At 36.0% G+C, this 20,757-nt stretch overlaps 1 protein-coding gene across 4 annotated transcripts in view; it reads right to left on the bottom strand.

Moving 5' to 3' along the window:
- The window catches only part of LOC110115904 (RNA pseudouridine synthase 2, chloroplastic-like), a 45,422-nt gene extending 26,666 nt beyond the window's left edge, over positions 1–18,756 (bottom strand). For all 4 annotated transcript variants that reach the window (XM_020849312.2, XM_020849313.2, XM_028700350.1 and 1 more), the window contains exons 1-2: positions 18,366–18,756; positions 17,839–17,982 (exon numbers count right to left, since the gene is read on the bottom strand). In XM_020849312.2, coding sequence (XP_020704971.1) covers positions 17,839–17,982; positions 18,366–18,680 — 459 coding nt within the window. In that variant the 5' untranslated portion in view covers positions 18,681–18,756. The remainder of the gene's footprint in view (positions 1–17,838; positions 17,983–18,365) is intronic.
- Between the last annotated feature and the right edge of the window lie 2,001 nt (positions 18,757–20,757).

The following is a 20,757-nucleotide window of genomic DNA, read 5'->3' as shown; positions in this document are numbered from 1 at the left end:
ATTTACATATTTGCATAATAAAATACGAGTTAAATTGTTTTCACATTTAAGTAAATATCATGCTGATAATCTACTTCTTTCTTAATGGTGATGGCAACATATAAATTTTCAAAAAATGTCATTGTTAAGAGTCAAAATTTCATTTACATCTAAGAAGAAAATATCATTTCTAATATTCTTGAACCAAGTCTTTTAGGTATACCTCTACCTTTTTTAACATAGGTCAAATCTAATACATCTACTCTTCTAACTGGGTCATTGGAAAGCTAACGTTTTATATGCCCAAACCATCTAAGGAGAGTCCCTCTAATCTTATCTGCCACTGGAGCTAATCCAATCTTTTCATATATATACTTGTTTCACATTCAATCTCTAAGAGTGAATCCACTCATCCACCTAAGCATCCTCATCTCTGCAATACCTAATTTACTTTTATGCTTCTTTTTTACTGTCCAACATTCACGCCATAAAGCTTTGCAAGTCTCACGATCATCTTATAGAATTTTCCCATATGTTTGAAGGATACTTTTCTATCACACAACATGCCCGGTGCATTCCTCCACCTCAACCATCTAACTTGAATTCTACCAATAATATCCGAATCTATTTCACCATCACTTTGAACAGTAGACCTGGGATATCAAAAATGTGTACTCTTATTAATGGCTTGATCAACCAAAATCACAATCCCCCACTAGATCTAATACTACTTAAATTACATCCCATGTATTTGGTTTTAGATCTACTCAAACAAAAACATTTAGACTCTAAGGTTGACTTTCATAATTCAAGTTTTTTCTTCAACTCCCTCTCTAGTCTTATCAACAAGAAGAAAATAATTAGCAAAAAGTATACACCATAGTACGTCTGGTAAGAACACCAAGACTAAAGCAAAAAATATCGACTTAAAACTAATCATTGATGTAATCCAAATGTAATCCACCTGAAATAGGAAAATACTTGGTCAAATCACCTTATGTTTGAACACAAGTAAAAGCTCCTATTAGGGGTGCAAACAAGTCAAGCCGGCTAGCTAGCTGACTTGGGCTAGACTTAATAACGAGCTCACAAGTCGAGCTTATTGAGCTTCGAGCTCAAGTTCGAGCACTTTGTCGAGCTCGTGAAATAATCAAGCCCGAGTTCAAGCAAATAGCGGATCAGCTTGATCTGCGCAGGCGTAAGCAGAATAGCGGGTGTGCGGGACTCACTACACGTCGAAATCGAATGAAGCGGGCGATGTGAAACAACTAAGTGGTAGATTAATTACTTCGAGGTTTACATAAGGAACAACCGCACGCTATTAGCGAAGGGCAAGGGAGAAGGCCGTAGGGGCGTGCAACTAGCCGCTCCATCTCCCATTTAGTTTCAGTGAGGAAGGGCATATCTGAAGGCTATCTACATCTTCATTCCAGCGAGTACCAAGGAAGGTAAAAATCCCTAAACCTAGGGCTTTTTATTTCCTTCGCCCGCCATCTTCGTTCCAGCAATTACCAGATTTTTGTGAACTTTAACTTGTTTTTTATACAATCTTCATTTCTTATTCCTTAACAAAGAGCCATAAGCTTATTCTACCCATATTTTTCAACAATAACAATGACAAACCGCACCAATTTGTTGAGAAGGATTTGCTCGTTCTTCTTTTTCCTCAGAGTAAATTTCTCAAGTGAGAATGGCTTTCATTTCTATTTATTATCTTAGCGCATAAACAAAAAAGAAGATGCCAAAAATTATTTTGTTTTGTCATTGCCAGCTGTTGAAGTGATTGGTTGTTTTATGATTTGTGTTTTTCAGCATTCAAAACTAAAAAAAACTAGTTCACGATAACAATAGCTTTTATTTGAGAAAGTTTGCGGCAAATATGTGATGTAGTAAATCCTCCTTATTCTCTCTACATTTCTCCAACAAACCTCTAAATAAATCTATAGCCTCCATAGTAGACCTACCCGGCATGAATCCAAGTTAATTTTGAGAAACATTAGTATCATCGTAATCTATGTTCAATAACTCTCTCCCATAATTTTAATATATGACACATTAACATAATTCCTCTATAATTCACACCCTTGTACATCAACTTTTTTTAAAATAGGAATCAACACACTCTTTCTTCACGCATCTGGTATATTTTTAATCTTCAAAATAATATTGAAAAAAAAAAATTAAGTCAAGAAATTCCTTCATCTCCTAAGCATTTACACACCTCTATTGAAATATCATCAGATCCAATAACTTTTCTACACTTCAATTTTTTAAAGTATTTCTAACTTCAATTTTATTAATACGATAATAAAAATAAAAGTCTATATTTTTATTAAGGATGCTAAGGTCATTAAATTCAATCGTATTCTCACAATCTTTATTAAAAAGCTTATCAAAATATATCTACCATTGTTGAATATCCTCTTCTAATAAAAGTACTTTTTTATCACCATCTTTGATGTACTTCACTTGAATTAAATCCTTACCTCCACAATCTCTTTGCTTGGTTAACTTATAATACATCTTTTACCCTTCTTAATATCTAATATATAATATAACTCATTAAAAACTTTTGTGTATCAAATATTGCTTTCTTAGACTTCTTGCAGGCCAATTTATTTCTTTCTCAATTTTTTGAGCTATTACATCTACACTAATTTTTATAATAAAAGTTCTAATTTTTTTTTTCTTTTTTTACACATTTTGATTCCACCACCAACAAATTTTACTATTATGAGCTTTTCCTTTTAAAACTTCAAACACACCCTTTGTAACATTCTTAATATTATGTTAGGAAATACTTGAGTTCGCAAGTAACCCTAAGAGAAATACTCGAGTTCGCAAGCAAACCTAACTATAATCTGTGAAAAAAGTGAGTAAAATTGTTGTTTACAGCATAAAAACAATAACAATGCCATAGGTTTCTTGGGAAAATTAGAGAAAAACTGATAGAAAATGAAGTATTCCACTAGTAGATGCAGAAAAACAACAAACGATACAAGTTTCTTCAATTCAAGAGGAAGAAACAGCTCTCCAAATCTCTAGCCAAGCCTAGAACCCAAAAGTAACAACCCTAGATCTCAAATATGAATTCAAATTCAAGATAACCCCAAACCCTAACAAGAAAGACTAATTAAAGCAAAAGGAAAATTAAATTAATCCCTAAACAGCCCCACATTCAAATTTTTCCTCCCAAACCCTATTTAGTTTAGGCCATGGGGCCCACCAATGTTGTCGCCACCCTTTCTTGTCAGCGTCCCCATTTGGACCGGCAGGCATAAACATGAACCGGTCCAGGATGGACCGATTCAGGTCTAACATTACCCCCCTCCCAAAGACTCACCTTGTTCTCAAGGTGAAATGAAGGAAACTAGTGTTTCCATCTCTCATGCGGTTCCCATTTGGCGTCGAACTCAGGAAGCCCGCTCCATGCGATCAACACCTCCTTGTTTCCTTCCTTGTTCTCACTCCTTTTATTGGCGAATGGGGATAACTTCAAGTGGCATGCCACTGCTCCAATTTTATCCAATATCTCATAGCGGCCAAAATACCTTAGGGATAAGGGCTCATTTCTCCTTTTGGCCAATGTCTTTTGTTTTTAGGGCCGTAGTTTTACAAAAACCTTCTGATCCACTTCAAACTGGATGTCTCTTCTATGTGCATCTGCCTGTCTCTTCATGATATGTTGTGCCCTCATTAGATGTTTCTTCAACTCCTCCAATACCTTGTCCCTTTCCTCCAAGTGCTGCTCCACTGAGGATATTGGTGTGCTCCCCCTTCCAAAGTGAACTAAGCCTGACGGATCTCTTCCATATAGCACCTTAAAAGGGGTCATCTGAGAAGCTGAATGATACGAGGTATTGTACCAATACTCGGCTCATACCAACCATTTGACACACATCATTGGTGTTTCAGAAGCAAAACACCTCAAGTAAGTCTCCAAACTCCGATTGACTACCTCCGTTTGCCCGTCCGTTTAGGGATGGTAGGTGGTGCCTCTCTTGAGAATAGTTCCCTGTAACCTAAACAACTCCCTCCAAAACTGGCTAAGGAAAAACTTATCTCAATCAGACACTATTGACTCTGGAATCCCATGTAGTCTAACCACCTCCCTGATGAAAGCTACTGCCACTATCGCTGTGGTATAGGGGTGTCACAAGGGGGTGAAATGTGCATACTTACTCAACTTATCAACTACCCCCATAATAACAGTGAACCCCTCTGATCGTGGTAGGTCATCAACGAAATCCATGGACACTTCCTCCCATACTCTGTTTGGAGTGAAATTTTGAGTGATTTTTATATGAGGCAATTAAATATATTTATTGATAAATATCTTATAACTTATCTTCACGTAGATATGTACAATAAAATTAGTACTTAAATGATCGGGGCATGTTCTTCAAATTAGATTTATATCGGAGATGTCCAAGTAAAAATGAAAGCTAATCTTTGACAAATATAAGGGGTATGTGCAATCTTTTAATGTGTTTCCGGTCTATTCATGGACCCAGAATAGAAATTTTTGTTCATAGAATTGATTTCCAATGATCTGATGAAGGAAGATGAAAGACATACAAATACTCTGTCTGTTTGCAACTTACTGTTTGGCATATACAATAGCAATAGCAGCAAGTTTTGAAGAAGAGCATAGAATGCTGCATGGGTACATTCAGAGTAGGAAGAAATACAATAGTCTTTTAATCTGCAGGTTATGAGTATTGTAGTTTCAACAAAGCACTCAAAAGTTCTGGGATAACAATGTATAGTAGCTTGGCTAAAGATTTTACAGCCCTTATGTTTCAAAGGAATACATTAAATCAATAACAGGTTTGATTTAGATATTAATATATTTTTGAAGATGTTAGAGATAGTTTACTTCCTGTGGGACTACCCACTTCCATGTTATTGCGTGGAATTAATCAACCCAAATAAAGTATTGCGTTTTACAAGAAATGACTATTGATTATCTTAGCAATTCCAATTACATAGGTTAGACTCTGAATCGTCTACACGTTTAAGGTAGGAGAGAGAGAGTGTTGAACCACCCTATCATTAAAATTGGAGTATTGACAATGGCTTCAAACTCTCCATATACGGCTCAAATTGGGTTCGCTTCAAATTACAAACCTAAAAGGAAGATGAAGGTAGTTATTGTTAGTCTTTATTCAATCTTTATCATTTTGTAATACTAATGGATATCATTTCATGCAAATTTACTGCTGTAGGATAAGAGAGGGATAATGAAGAGGTGGAGATGTCATTTACTTCTAAATTAGAAGAATTTTGAAAGGTTAGAATCTTCCTCCTAACATGTGTTTCTTTATTAATATTAAAAGCAGAAGTAGTTTCGACTCTATTTTATCATTTTCCCAAAAGATTATTTTTGAAGGCTGCTTGTGATTCCGAGATTAGAAGTGATGAAATCATCGGAGATTAGAGGAATAATAAGATGAGTGTTTTTTGTGACTTAATCTTTGTGTTTTTTTTAACTACGAAATTTTTTAAAAGAGATTCACTGTCTACTGATTATTTCGACAAATTTTACGCTGTTGTATCGACTGCCTAACGCAACCCGCCACTTTAACGACCCCACGTAGTGGACAAAGCTTTGTGCTGTGTTATGTTGTCGTTGTAATCTTTGTGACATTTGTAGTCTTTAATTTTGGTGTTGTTTTGATACTTATGTCTGCTAGTACTTAAATGTTGTTACTCAGTGAATTTTTGTTCAATGTTTGTATAGACTTTATATTCATTATTGTTTATTGGTTAAAATGGCCATTTCTATCCAAATTCTTACACTTTGATCATGTTTTTATTTGCATATGTTATATACAGTGTATGTAAGTATCCATCCATTTCATTTAGTTTTTATAAATTCTTACTCTTATATATATGGAATGTGTTTATCAATAACTAATATTATTCAACGTGATTTCCTTAAATGTAGTTTTTTTTAATTATTTACTAGCATATGAATTTCATGTTCATACAAAAATTCATTTCTCGCAGCTCTGAAAAATTTAATGTAAGAATGCACTTTCATGTTCAAGCTAATCGATGACTACAAATGATCAGCCTGGGTTCGAGCACCTTATTCTGGCTACGCAGGCCGAAAACTTAATTCAATTGAGTCAGAGTTCTAGCACCGAGCTCAGTAGTTGTTCGAACCACTATCCAACAGTGGGCCAATTCCCAGCTCGAGCTCATATTGAACCGAGCCGACCTCAATGACTCGCTTTGCACCCCTAACTTCTCTATACATACTCCTTAACTAATATTGATATCATAAGCATTTTAACTCTTTTTCTTTTTGTTTGAACTCTCCTGAAGCACTCTCTTGAAACATTATCATCGCAGCTTTCTTCTACAATCAAATAAAATCACAACGAGCTCACAAGTCGAGCTTATTGAGCTTCGAGCTCGAGTTCGAGCACTTTGTCGAGCTCATGAAATAATTGAGCCCGAGTTCAATCAAATAACAGATCAGCTTGATCTGCGTAGGCGTAAGCAGAATAACGGGTGTGCGGGACTCACTACACGTCGAAATCGAATGAAGCGGGCGATGTGAAACAACAAAGCGGCAGATTAATTACTTCAGGGTTTACATAAGGCACAACCGCACGCTATTAGTAAAGGGCGAAGGGCGAAGGGCGAAGGCCGCAGGGGCGTGCAACCAGCAACTCCATCTCCCATTTAGTTTCAGTGAGGAAGGGCATATCTGAAGGCTATCAACATCTTCATTCCAACGAGTACCAAGGAAGGTAAAAATACCTAAACCTAGGGCTTTTTATTTCCTTCACCTGCCATCTTCGTTCCAGCGATTACTAGATTTTTGTGAACTTTAACTTGTTTTTTATACAATCTTCATTTCTTATTCCTAAACAAAGAGCCAAAAGCTTATTCTACCCATATTTTTCAACAATAACAATGGCATACCGTACCAATTTGTTGAGAAGGATTTGCTCGTTCTTCTTTTTCCTCAGAGTAAATTTCTCAAGTGAGAATGGCTTTCATTTCTATTTATTATCTTAGCGCATAAACAAAAAAGAAGATGCCAAAAATTATTTTGTTTTGTCATTGCCAGCTACTGAAGTGATTAGTTGTTTTATGGTTTGTGTTTTTCAGCATTCAAAACTAAAAAAAACTAGTTCACGATAACAATAGCTTTTATTTGAGATAGATTTGCGGCAAATATGTGAATCAAATTATTGTTTATAAGTGTGTTTAGGTTACTATTTTGTTTGCAGCAAAGTTCTTAAACTATTTGAGAACATTTTGGCAGCAAATTTATTAGTTTTTTTTTTTTGAAGAAAAGCAGTAAAGCTTTATAAAAGTAAAAACCAATTACAGCCTAATATTAACAGATTCTTCCTTCAACACCTTAGTTACTATTTTATTTTATGAATGGATTTATAATTTTATTTTATGAATGGATTTATAATTTCTTTGATGTCTTTCATATAGAATGTCAGTAGATACAGTTATTGAAGATAGTATTAATAAGCATCTGAATTTGGAAATTGGAGAATTGCAACACACAATGAGGGTGCAAATGACAATGACAATGTTATGGGAGAAAATCAACTAAATGATTGTCGGGATGAAGAACTAATCATTGAAGATAAAAGTGAAAATCCAACAGACAATAGAAAAAAGAAAAAAAAACATCTATAGCATGGGATGAGTTTAAGGAGATAGCTCTCCCTGACAATCAGAAGAAAGTTGAATGTTCTCATTGCAATAAAAAGCTATGTTTAGGTAGCACAGATACAACAACACAATTTAGAAGGCACTTAGATCGTTGTCCTGCAAGAATCCGTGTCTTAAAGAATCAAAAAGTCATACGCTTTGAACCTAAAGACATATATTGGTGATAATTATGAATAAAATGGAAGTTGAAGAACTTTCAAAGACGGCCAATCTAAGAGTAGGGAGATGGTAGCCCATTACATATTGATAAATGAGAAACCTTTCTCAATTGTCAAAGTGTTTGGCTTTAACTTAGTGTTGAAGTCTATGTCACCATTTTTCACAAAGTACAGTAAAACAACGGCTCAAAATGATGTTATATTGGTGTATGAGGCGAAGAAGAAAAAACTACATCAAGCACTAAAAAAAATAAGCAGACTTAGCTTTACAACTAATCTATGGAAGTTAAAAAATCTAAGAATTTCATACATGACAATGGCCGCACATTATGTAGATTCTAATTGAAATTTATAGAAGGGTGTGCTAAGCTTCTCACACTTGCCTCCACCACATACAGCTTCTAAGCTTGTAGACACATTTTACAAATCAACCAGTGAGTGGGGCTTAGAGAATAAAGTAAATCAACCAGTGAGTGGGGCTTAGAGAATAAAGTATTTACTGTATATGTTTTATTTACTGTATATGTTGATAATGCTGCAAACAACGACAAAGCAATTAAGTTGCTAAAGGACAACTTTCGTGTGAGGAAGAAGTTACTTTTTTAAGGAAGGCTTTTTCATGTGCAGTGTTGTGCACATATTCTCAATTTGATGGTGAAGGATGGGATCAAAATTGTGGAACAAGTTGTTGATAAAATCCGTGACTCTGTTAGTTTCATAAATGCAGCTGAGTCAAGGTTAACAAAATATTTTGAAGATGTTCAACAGTTACAGCTGCCTACAAGGAAACTTATCATGGACTACCTAACACGTTGGAATTCAACATATAACATGCTTATTGTTACACTCAAACTGAGGGAAGCCTTCTTCTCTTACCGGGAAAGAAAGGTTGCTTATTGAATTTATCCTAAGGAGGAGTGGGATGTTATTGGAATGGTGTGTGAAATTTTGGGGTTTTTTATGAGGCAATAAATATTATTTATGGATCTAAATATCCCACATCAAACTTATTCCTTTCACTAATATGTACAATAAATTAGGTATTAAATGATGGGGCATGTTCTTCAAATAGATTTATTATGGAGATGTCCAGAAAAATGAAAGTTAAATTTGACAAATACTAAGGGGAGTGCAATCTTTTAATGGTGTTCGGTGCTATCATGGACCCAAGAATGAAATTTGTTGTCATAGAATTTGCATTTCCAATGATCTATGAAGGAGATGAAAGCATACAAAACACCTCGTATGTTTGCAACTTACTGTTTGAGTAATACAAAGAATATGCAGCAAGTTTTGAAGAAGAGATAGAATGTGCATGCGGTACATTCAGAGTAGGAAGATCAAGTTCTGCAGGTATGAGTAGTAGTTCAAAAAGCACTCAAAAGTCTGGGGCAAACAAGTATGGTAGTTGGCTAGATTTTACAGCCTATGTTTCAAAGAGAATAATTAAAAAATCAATAAAGTTTGATTTAGATAAATATTTTGAAGATGGTTTAGAAGTTTATCCTGTGGGACGCCCCTTCGATGTTATTGCGTGGTGGAATAACAACCAAATAAAGTATTGCGTTTTACCAAGAATGACTATTGATATCTTAGCAATTCCAATTAGCATAGTTGCATCTGAATCTACATTTAAGGTAGGAGAGAGAGTTAGTGACACCAAATCGTATCCCAATAGTTTAGATAGCCACCTCTAATGTTCCTCCGTCACCATCCTTTGCTCCAACAGGTACTTTAAGCTCCTTTGATATGTTTAAACGATGAAATGTCGTCCCAACAGATATGGTCGCCACTTCTGAATAGCCAACACGATTTCCATCAATTCTCGTTCATATACAGACTTCAATCTTGCTTTAGCTGCCAACACCTGACCGAAGTAGGCTATGGGTCTATGTTGCTGCATTAGCACTTCCCCCAACCCATATCCAGACGCATTTGTCTCCACCACAAAAGTCTAACTTAAGTTTCTCAAAATCCTGAGTAGTTGCTTCTCCCCACAAGAAGCTATCCTTCTTTAACTGTTATGCCACGGGCAAGGCTATGTTGTTGTACCCCTTCACAAATCTCCGGTAGTAACCCATTAGTCCTAGGAATCCCCTCACCTCTCTCAAGTTCCTAGGTAGAGGCCACTTCTACATGGCTTCAATCTTAGTTGGATCTACTGCACCCCCTCCTGAGATATCACATGTCTCAAGTACTCCATACTAGTCTGTGCGAAGTTGCATTTCTTCAGATTGACCCTGAGCTGATGCTCTTGTAGCATTCCAAAGACTACCCTTAAATACTCCTGGTGATCCTCTTCGGTTATATTGTACACCAGTATGTCAACAAAGAAAACTAGGATAAACCTTCATAGGTACGGCCTGAACACCATGTTCATCAATGACTGGAAAGTGGCAAGAGCATTTGTGAGCCCAAATGACATCACCAAGAACTCATAGTGCCCCTCGTGCGTCCTAAATGTCATCTTCTGAATATCCTCCTCTTTCATCCAGATTTGGTGGTAGCCTAACTTCAAATCCATCTTAGAAAACACTACTGCTCCATACAGCTTATCAAACTAGTTCATCGATCACCGGAATGGGAAACTTATCCGGCACAGTCTCCTTATTTAATGCCCTTTAATCCACACAGAATCTTCAGCTCCCAGCCTTCTTCTTGACCAGTAAGACTGTACTTGAGAAAGGACTCACACTTGGTCTGATGATCCCTGCTTCCAACATCTCCCTAATCAGCTTCTCAATCTCGTCCTTCTGAATTTGGCAATAGCGGTAGGGTCGCACACTAATCAGTGACACCCCCTCCTTCAAAATTATTGTATGCTCCTGCTCTTTGGTTGGTGGTAAGCCTTGAGGTAGTTGGAACACCTAACTGGACTATTGTATGAGTGGTTGTACTGCCATGAAAATTTCTCCCTCTTCCCCCACACTGACCCTCTCTAAGCGTTGCAATTCCACCAAATATCCACCTCCCACCTATTGTTTCGTTATGATCATGAATTTGAGAGATACTCCGACCATGGACAGCCCTGCATCTTCCTGGATCACCATCCTCATTCCTCCAACCATAAGTTTCAACCTCAGTGAACCCCAATTGACCTTGATCTCCCCTAAGGTCTGCAGTCATTTCATCCATAGGATGACATAAGTACTCCCCAACTCCAAGGGAAGAGAGTCTTCCCTCACCTGGATCCCCTGAATCCTCAGCACTACTCTACAAACTCCGCTATCCATTTCCATCTTTCTCGTGACCATCATCACCCCATAGCCTTCTGTATCCACTAATTTCACCCCCAACACGACAACAATTTGAGTAGAGATGAAATTATGGGTTGCCCCACTATTTATCAATAATACCACCTCTCTATCAGCTATCTCTCCCTCATAGTGTGATTCAAAGTGAATCCCACCACAGAGTTTAGGGAGATTTTTGCCACATCCAGATATTGCTTCTCCTTATCCTCCATCTCTAACTCACTTTCACCTCCCTCTTCATCTTTCTCGTCATCACAGACGATGAGAACCTGAAGAGTTCGGTTCTTACACATATGCCCTGGCATGTACTTCTCATCACATCTAAAACACAACCCCATTGTCCTCTTTTCCTGTATCTCTCTCAGTCAGCCTTCTGAAATTTCCCCCATTTCCCCCTCCAACTCTCTCATTGTGCACCTCCCTCACCCCTCCTAGTGTAGGTCCCTTGGGAGCTAAGAAAGTAGTGGTCATCCTGTATGACCCCCTAAGTTACTCCCCCTAACCCCCCTCTCCAGATAATTCTGGTCCTCCACCAACTGTGCTAGCTCCATGGCCTCTCCCAGGTCTCGTGACCTCATTACCCTAACAGCTGCCTAAATCTCCGCTTTCAGCCCTTTCATAAAGCTTCCTTTTAGCACTGTCTCTAAGAGCTGATTAAGTCTGCTGGCCATATACTCGAACCTATCACGAAAATCTATCACGGTCTCCTCCTGTGTCAAGGCAAAGAATTGCTCATAAAATCCTCCTCCCTTACCAGTTCGGAAACGTTCAAGTAAGCACTCTTTGAACTCCCTCCAGTTTCGAATAGGTTGTCTCATGTCACGCCATTAGTAATATGCCAGTGCCTTCCCCTCCAAACACAGTCTGGCCGCTGTCAGCATCTCTTCCTCTGTCAACCTGTTGACGGCGAAATATCGTTCCACCCTGTAAATCCAACCATGATCATCCTCACTCTCAAAGATGGGCATTTTCAGCTTCCTCACCTTCAGGTCACCCCCATTGCCCCTGAATCCTCCATAACCTCCCATTCCACGAAGAGGAGGTGCTCCCCAGTGGTCACGATCTTCCCTCTCACAATCATACCCAATCTCATCATCAAATTCTCCTCTCTTTCTTTCAACTTCAACGCCTCAGCAGTAGAAATCTCCCGTTCTCCCAACAAATTCAGCACTCCGCCTTTCGTAGCCCATACTCATCTCCTCCCTAGAAAATGGTTCTAGATGAGGCATTCCATCATCTCCCTCGAGGATCTCCACTTCTGAATTCTCCCTCCCCGTCAATGGGTTCGGATTTCCTCTTCTGGCAAGGCCACCGGTGGTCTCCCTTGGTTATGATGTCGCCAAACTTTGTTTGTCTTCAAGCATCTTCTTCATCATGTCCTCCAAGGCAGTGAACCTTCCATCCATCTTTTTAAGGATTGAAGCAAATTGATTCTGAAAATCAGCAATTTTTTTCTCAAAATCTGTCTCTAGTTGACTTATTTCTCCCTTCAATACTTCAACTTTCCTTCCAGCCATTGATATCCCTTAGATCGACATGCTCTGATACCAATTTGTTAGGAAATACTTGAGTTTGCATGTAACCCTAAGGGAAATACTTTAGTTCGCAAGCAACCTAACCACAATTGGTGAAAACAGTGAGTAAAACAACTGTTTACAGTAGAAAAACAGCAACGGTACTACAGTTTCATGGGAAAAACAGAGGAAAGTAATAGAAAATGAAGTATTCCACTAGTAGATGCAGGAAAATAGCAAACGCTTCAATTCAAGAGGAAGAAGCAGCTCTCCAAATCTCTAGCCAAGCTTAGAGCCCAAAAGAAACAACCCTAGATCCCAAATCTGATTTCAAATACAAGATAATCCCAAACCCTAACAAGAAAGACTAATTAAAGAAAAAGGAAAATTAATTAATCCCTAAATAGCCCCTCATTCAAACTTTTCCTCCCAAACCTTATTTAATTTAGATCATGGGGCCCACCAATGCTGCCGCCCCCCTTTATTGTCCGCCTCCCCCTTTGGACCGGCGGGCATAGACATGAACCGGTCCAAGATGGACAAGTTCAAGTCTAACATATTACTAGTTATTTTTTCCCACATAATATTAGTTTTCTCATGCATAGTCAAAATCTTAAAATTTTGAATCTTACTCTCAAAATTATTTTTATTAGTGCTCTTCAAATGCCCATATCTAATCCTAAGATAATATTTGAATTTGCTTTTCATATTACACCCATTCATCAAAGTCCAAAACTAATAAGCATTAACAAGTACATAAACTTTCACTCGAAATAACTTTAAAATCTTTGTAATCTAAATAATAAATTATTCATATAAAAAAATAATCAACCTAAGTTTTACTATATCTATTTGACACTTTTCTTAAATAACGTATTAGCAATTACAAAATTATAAGCTAAAACAAAATCTAATATGATCATACCACCTTCATTAGTCGATCCAAATCATAACCATCATGAATACTATTAAAATATTCTATCACTCTATCAATATATCCATTTAAATCTCCTCCAATAAAAATTATTCTTCAAGAGGTATCTTTTGTATTAATTATTCTAAGTCATTTTAAAATTTTAATTTTGAATGCATATTCAAATCCATTTGAGGAGCATAAATACTTATAATATTAATAATCTTAGCAGCAATAGTAATCTTTAAAACTATAATTATATCTTCAATTATATTAATTTCAACAATATTATCCTTCAATCTTTTATCTATAATTACACCTAGTCACCTACATTATTTCTAATATGACTCATACCTGAATACCATAATTTAAATCCTAAACACATTAAATTTTCTAAATGCATAGAATTTTATTCTCCCATGAATCATAATATTTATTATTTTCATGAATTTGCCTATAAGAGAACCTATATTCCAAGTTTCTATCATAGTTATAGTTTCGTGGATTAGCTTTCTTGTCCATATACGTCCATAATGTGAGAGCTTTGCTTAATTAACACTGCACCTTAGCGTCGGTGCAACGGCCCTTGCAAACTTCTGGCTATATTCAGGTCATACAACATGTCACTTCCAGGGAATGCCCTAGCATTAATACAATGTACTAAATGATTCATGTCATGATAATTCAAACAAAATTTATGCTATCTATCAACTACCTAACATAAACCTTCATTTTTCTCAACCAGAGCTTGAGACTTGGCAATGGCGGTGTTATACTCAATAATTTCTTTAATGTGTAATAAATTAAAAGCAACAAAAAAGGATCAGCAAGTCTATTAAATAACAAACTAAGAGAAAAGTCATATGATTGAATGTTCCTATGTAGCATATAGTAGGTGATTGTGGTACAGTATATGATATGAATATAAAATAAAATATATCCACTATCAACATGCTTATATGATTGTTTTAACTTAATTGTAACATTGTTATCATTACTCGCATGTCTTTGATGTAGCACAAGAGAATGAAGCAATGTTAATGAAAATATACAACAGCATATGTTAGATGATGATGCAGTTAAACTAAATCAAGTGGTTTCACATATGAACCATCTATATCACCACTCATCATCATGGTCAACATAATCCTACTTGTAGAAAGGGCGACAATAGGATCTCTCAATGGAAGAAGCTTCATGAGCTCATGAGCTCAAGAACTATCAAAGGCTGAGTTTCACTCTTTCCGCCATTACCCAAACCGCTCTATAGACCAGAGCGCATATGAGTTTACTAAGGTTTCTCCTACAAGTGATCCATGTAAAAAGGATTCTATGATCCTACATTGTTATGATCAACCGCAACTTGCAGTTTATTAAGCAAGTATATGCGGCCTTGGCTTTAATTTATTAGCGACTTATTTGAATTTCTAGATTAGTATGTGGACTAGTCTGATATGGCACCTATCTAAGGAATACAAAATTGAAATTTAAAGATTTTGTTGAACTGAACTTGATTGTTTTTGTGCTCTATATACTAACCTAGGCTATGAGGGATTAATAAATAGTATTTTGAGGGATGTAATCCATAACTTTTATGTTCCATTTTTTTTTTAGTTTTAATCTTGTGAGTACAAATTGAATGTTTGATTCCTTTAAGTAGAGTACAAGTGTGATTACATGATTCCATGGGAAGACATCTAAATGTACATGTCTGAGTCCTATTTTTCTTGTATAAGATAATTCTATTTTTTATATATTTTCTTTACATATTATTGGCTAGTTTAAAATTTTTTATTTTGGTCAAAAAGTGATACATCAAAAATCTAATTTTAAATAAATTAACTTTTTTACTTGCTAGTTTTATCTGTTTCAAAATTCTTTAAAAAATTCTCAAATATTCTTCTTTTTATTATCAATTGAACTTAAAAACTTCAATAGAATGTTTTCATTTAGAGAGAATGAATAATTAAATTGACTAGTACCTTGTGATATGTGAATCCTCAATTTTCCTTCGTATGAATGTATAATGAGCATCTTATTAATTACATTAGAAAATCTTGACCATCAGTATCCTATCACTCATTTGTTTATTTAGATGGTCCTTACCTCTCCAACAATCTACCAAGAAGGCTCTAAACCTTTTTTTTCTCTAGCAAAGATGACAACGAGCCTTCAATTGTGTCAATATTAGGGTAAAATCAATATTTTCAACATCTGGCTAGGTTGCAATATGCAACCCATGACATTAATGTATGGCTTTCACGCATCGATGCCTAAATACCTCAAAACCCAAGCACATCAATGCTTAATTTGAAACATATATCCTAGGCAACAAAATTCTCTGTTCAGCAACAATCTAATCATCAGTAGTTGAAATTTTGGAAAGTCAAGAAAAATTTCAAGTTTACAATATAAGTAAAACAATGCTTGAGTTTATTGAAGCTCGGGTGGAACTATAAGATGGGAAATGACACCTTAATTGCTAAAAAAACTAGGCATAAGTACCTTGGAATCTATCCTAATAGTTTTTAGTTATAAGAACAGGACAAAAAATTATCCTTATTCATAGAAGGGAAAGCTACAAAGTTTTTTCTTTAAAATTCAATAAAATTTCTCTTTCTCTATCAAAAGGGTAAACTACATGGATTTTTAGAAATTATAAAGCTTAACTCGCAACAATCCCTCCCCAAATCCTGCGCATGAACCCCGTATGCATAAAGTGTAACTTGCATAAATGACACATTGTCATACTAAAATTTAAAATTTTGCATTCATAACAAATGTAAAAGGATTTATGGTAAATTCACTCGCCCCTTCAACCAAGTTGGAGAGAAAACTAAAAATTTCTTGTAATATAAATCCATGACACTTGATCCTCAGTGGTTCTTATGCCATAGATCAAGATCCAATTTATTTTGACTTTAGAGAGCAAACTCTTTGCAAGTACTCTGGATTACTCTCCTATATAGATTTGGACTATTATTCTTCAATTTTGGAAAAATGTTCAATCATTCTGCACTTTTCTAAGTCGAATGATACATAATTAGGGGCATTCATGGGAGAAGAGCTGCAACACTCTACGCAAAACAACCATCCACAAACCTTCCATGACTTTCCCAACCCATCCCAAAGAATAGCATCTGAATCAGTAGCCACTAGGCATAAAGGTAGGCATGCAGCTCCCATGAATGATTTAACAAAATTTAGCAAAAACAATAGATTCAAGGTGAAAAAATTAATTTGCCTCACACATGCATGCCTGAGTAGCATCTCGACTAAAGTAAATATTTATCAACAATCCTGATAAACACCCTAATGCATGATGTGGTGATTGGCACATCCTACGGATATGGCCCAGCAAAATGCCAAGTTATTGAAAAACCTTTCAACTTTGAAAAATTAGCTCTTTTTATCTTGTCTTCCTTGTCACTCTGAAGTTATATTATTGGTGTATATGCCACATAGGAATGAAATGACATAAACTACCAAAAAAAATCATAATGGCAAGGTACAGATTGCAAGCTACATGATAGATGGGCATGTGATTAAAACAGCTATGGATATATATTAGTTGACAAAAAATGCACAGAGCCGTGAAACAAAAAAAAAGTTGATCAAAATCAAATCATCAGATCAATAAAACAGGTAAATGATAGAAGAAAATAATCAATCCATAAAATAGTCTAAGCAAAACAAGAAAGTGGCAATTTGGTTCAACATTATATCCATATAAATCTGAATCTATAGACTAACCTTGCCAAACAATATAAAAACGTCCCACTGAATTGCACAATCTAGATTACCCCATTTACTTCAACTAATCCATCCTAATACTAATCTAAACTCTTGTGAAGATTAAACTTAATCTTATTTTAAGCTCTTAGACTTAACTCAAAATGCCATTTCATTTAAAGTTTTGAATTACACAAGCTAGCTAACTTAGTACAAATTTTGGAATTTGTTGTCAAGGTCTTTGTTTTGAATTCCGCCAACTTCAAATTTGTGACTTGGCACTCACTATTCCCCAAAAAATAGTCCAATATAATATTAGTAATCATCCTTAAATAGGAGTACTTTTAATCTAGATCAAGTTCATCAAAAAATAAAAAAAAAACGCTTGATTAAATGTGTATTGGATCTTTTAGAAAAAAAAAATATTAATGTTCCTAATTTTAACATAATCCTTAAGATTAACAAGTACTGTTGGATTAGAATTCCGATTTAAAACTATCTAATACCAAACGAAACAGCTCCAAAAAAGATAACATCCACAAAAATTGATGAGAGAATTATAAAAATGAAATTACCATATGAGCAGGTTTATTTACAACAAGAACATGTTCATCTTCATAGACTATATTCAAGGGAATCTCCTCTGGTTCCGCCTTTAATGGTTCCAACTCGCAAACCACACAACTAACTTTGTCCCCTCCTTTTAGGATATGTGAAACCTGCAGCGTACAGTTATTCAAGAACTTAAATAAACCAACCAAATTAAGAAGGCAGGATGCCCAGGCAATGTCTTCAATCATAAATAAGTAATCTTAGCAATCAATTTGTTAACTGTACATATTTAGAAAGCTTTAGAGGCTTGCTAAATTGAAGGGATTACAAATCTCAACATATCCACAAAAAAAAAGGAAACTACAGATGGAACAAATCAGGATCATCAAGCTGCAAATCTCAAGACTAATCACTGGTTCTTTTTAGGGGGGGTGGGAATTTACATACATTAAAAATCAGGATCATTTTACCCACCAAAGATTTCTCGAGTTTCTGAACTAAATAAAGCATTGCAACGTGCATTACAACAGTTATTGGGATCCCGCGTCACCTTATCTATAATGCGGCCGTTGACAGTGACGAGACCGGTGCGGATGCTGGACTGCACTCGAGCTCGACTTATGCCCGGAATCCGCGAGGAGATCCAGGAGTCGACGCGAGTCCTCTCAAAGCCAAGCTCGACCGTCTCAGCCAGTCGAATCCCTGTGTAGTTGCTTCTGACGGCCTCTGGAGGGCGCTCAGGACTCGAGCCACAACTTGGAGAAGCGGAGAGGAGGACCTTTGAAAACCTAAAACTGGAGTTTCGGCGGATGCGCCGGAGCGAGGTGGAGATTGAAGAACTAGTTACGGCGCTGGCAGCAGCCATTCGGACTGCCAGCAACCCACGCCTCGATGACTGAAACAAGAGCGTGACAGCACAACAGATATTGCGAATAAAGCGTTTAAGGGCATCTCCAACCGAACGGCAAACACTTGTTTGCGTTCTTATTTTGCTCCAACCGATCATCATTTTTTACCCCATTTGATCGCGGATGGACAGTGCGACCCCAATATTGACGTCGCACTGTTCACTCACGCCATTTTTTGCTCTCAACCGGAAAAACGCGCGAAAGGGAGGGCGATCGTTACCTTCTCAAAAACACCTAAAATGGCGTTCGATTGTAGCATCACCGCGCCATTTTGGAGTTTTGCGTTACTTTGCCGTGAAAAATGAAGTTTTCGGTTGGAGATGCCCTAAGGCGCGGCCACTGGTGGGCAAACCCGCGCCGCTTGAAGGCGACGACCAATATATAATGCTGGTGCTGATCTCTTGATGATTTTTTTTTTTTCCCATTTAGATGAATTAAAATAAATTTACATATAGATTATATGTATGCTCTCAACTAACACATCAAGATGAACAACATGTTAATAAAATTTTGTATTTCTTACATTTATAATAATCATAATTATTCAAAGTTCTCTATTATTTATTATTTGAAGAAATATATATAAATTTTTATGTCAAACAAGAAGATTCCTACTATTTTAAAATATAATTAATAACCCTCCACCAAGATGAGAACATTCGAAAGCGAGCTATCCACTCCCCAATATCATCTTAACCTATTGATATCAAAGCTTGTGTAATGGATGTTGAAAGTTCGATGTAGGATGTTAATCATTGGTGAGCTATCCCTAGGCACACCAAGAGGGTGATGAATTGGTAGTTTTTTTACTTTAAATACAAAACTATACTTTTAAATTTTTGATAACTTAAAAGCAAGCAATACTATCACCCAATGTGAAAGCTAATAAACTTATCAATAGTTAAAATATTGGTGATGATTATTGTTTTGAAAATCGGACCGGACGGGCAGGTTCGACTGGTTCAATCGTGAACCGGTCTTATGGCCAGTTCGGTCCTCCTGAAGAACTAGTCTAGTATCAAACCAGTTTGAACTGCCGGTTCAACCGATCCCGATTCTTTAGAATCGGACGATTCAACTAATAACATATTTAAATAATTTAATTAATATGAAAAGTTTAATTAAATATTAAATTAATTTAAATATCATATATTTTTTTTAACAATATAATTCCAAAATTTTAATTGTATTATATATTAAATATATAATTAATATTACTCACATGATATTATAATATCATGTAAGCTCCTCATGAAAAGTAGAATGTAATGCATGTGTGATATGTTGTTAATTATGCAATTTTGGTCTCCACACCCAATTTGTACTACGGTGAACAGTGCAAGTGTGTGAGATGTGTCCTAGTATGCCACATGAAAGCATCTAACACCAGGAAAAAGATTTCTTAAATGGTTTGGATTATAATGCCTCTTCTTAGGTCTTGGCTTTAGATCAGAAGTAGGTGTCATCCAATTTCTCTTAATTGAGTCCAATTCATCATTAAGCCTCAAGTTAGTATCTTCCAAAGCATTATTATCAATCCTCAAGTTGCGCTCTATTTCTTTAGATTTATTCAAATCAGATTTGAGTGAGGTGTGTGAAACTTTTAATGCATCATGCTCATTAATTAATTCTGAATGCTATTTGTTTAAATCATCAAATTCATCAAGTAGAGCCATATGATTTGAATCAATTGTAGAATGATCTTTGAGAATAATTTCATGCTCTTTTTGTAAATTTAGAAGTTTCAACTTCAAACTAGCATGAGTTTTCTTAAGTTTTTTATATGATGCATGAATTTTCTCATAAATTTTGAATAATTGATCATAAGTTGGTTTACATACCTCTTCTTCATCACTTTGATCAATATGATCTTCTGCCATTAAGCACAAATTTGTTGTTTCGTCTTCAGGTTCAGTTCAGTCTCCGATGAATCAGTTGCTGAATCTGCCCAAAATACCTTTTGAAGTCTCTTTTTATCCTTCATGAGCTTGGGTTTTTCCTCACCCTTTTCTTTGCTTGTGTGAGCTTGAAGTG

The sequence above is a fragment of the Dendrobium catenatum genome, unplaced genomic scaffold (assembly GCF_001605985.2).
Source record: "Dendrobium catenatum unplaced genomic scaffold, ASM160598v2 fragScaff_scaffold_1491, whole genome shotgun sequence".
In the NCBI taxonomy this organism is placed as follows: domain Eukaryota; kingdom Viridiplantae; phylum Streptophyta; class Magnoliopsida; order Asparagales; family Orchidaceae; genus Dendrobium; species Dendrobium catenatum.
The sequence above is the reverse complement of the archived record's forward strand: the minus strand, read 5'-3'. Positions and strand labels throughout refer to the sequence as shown.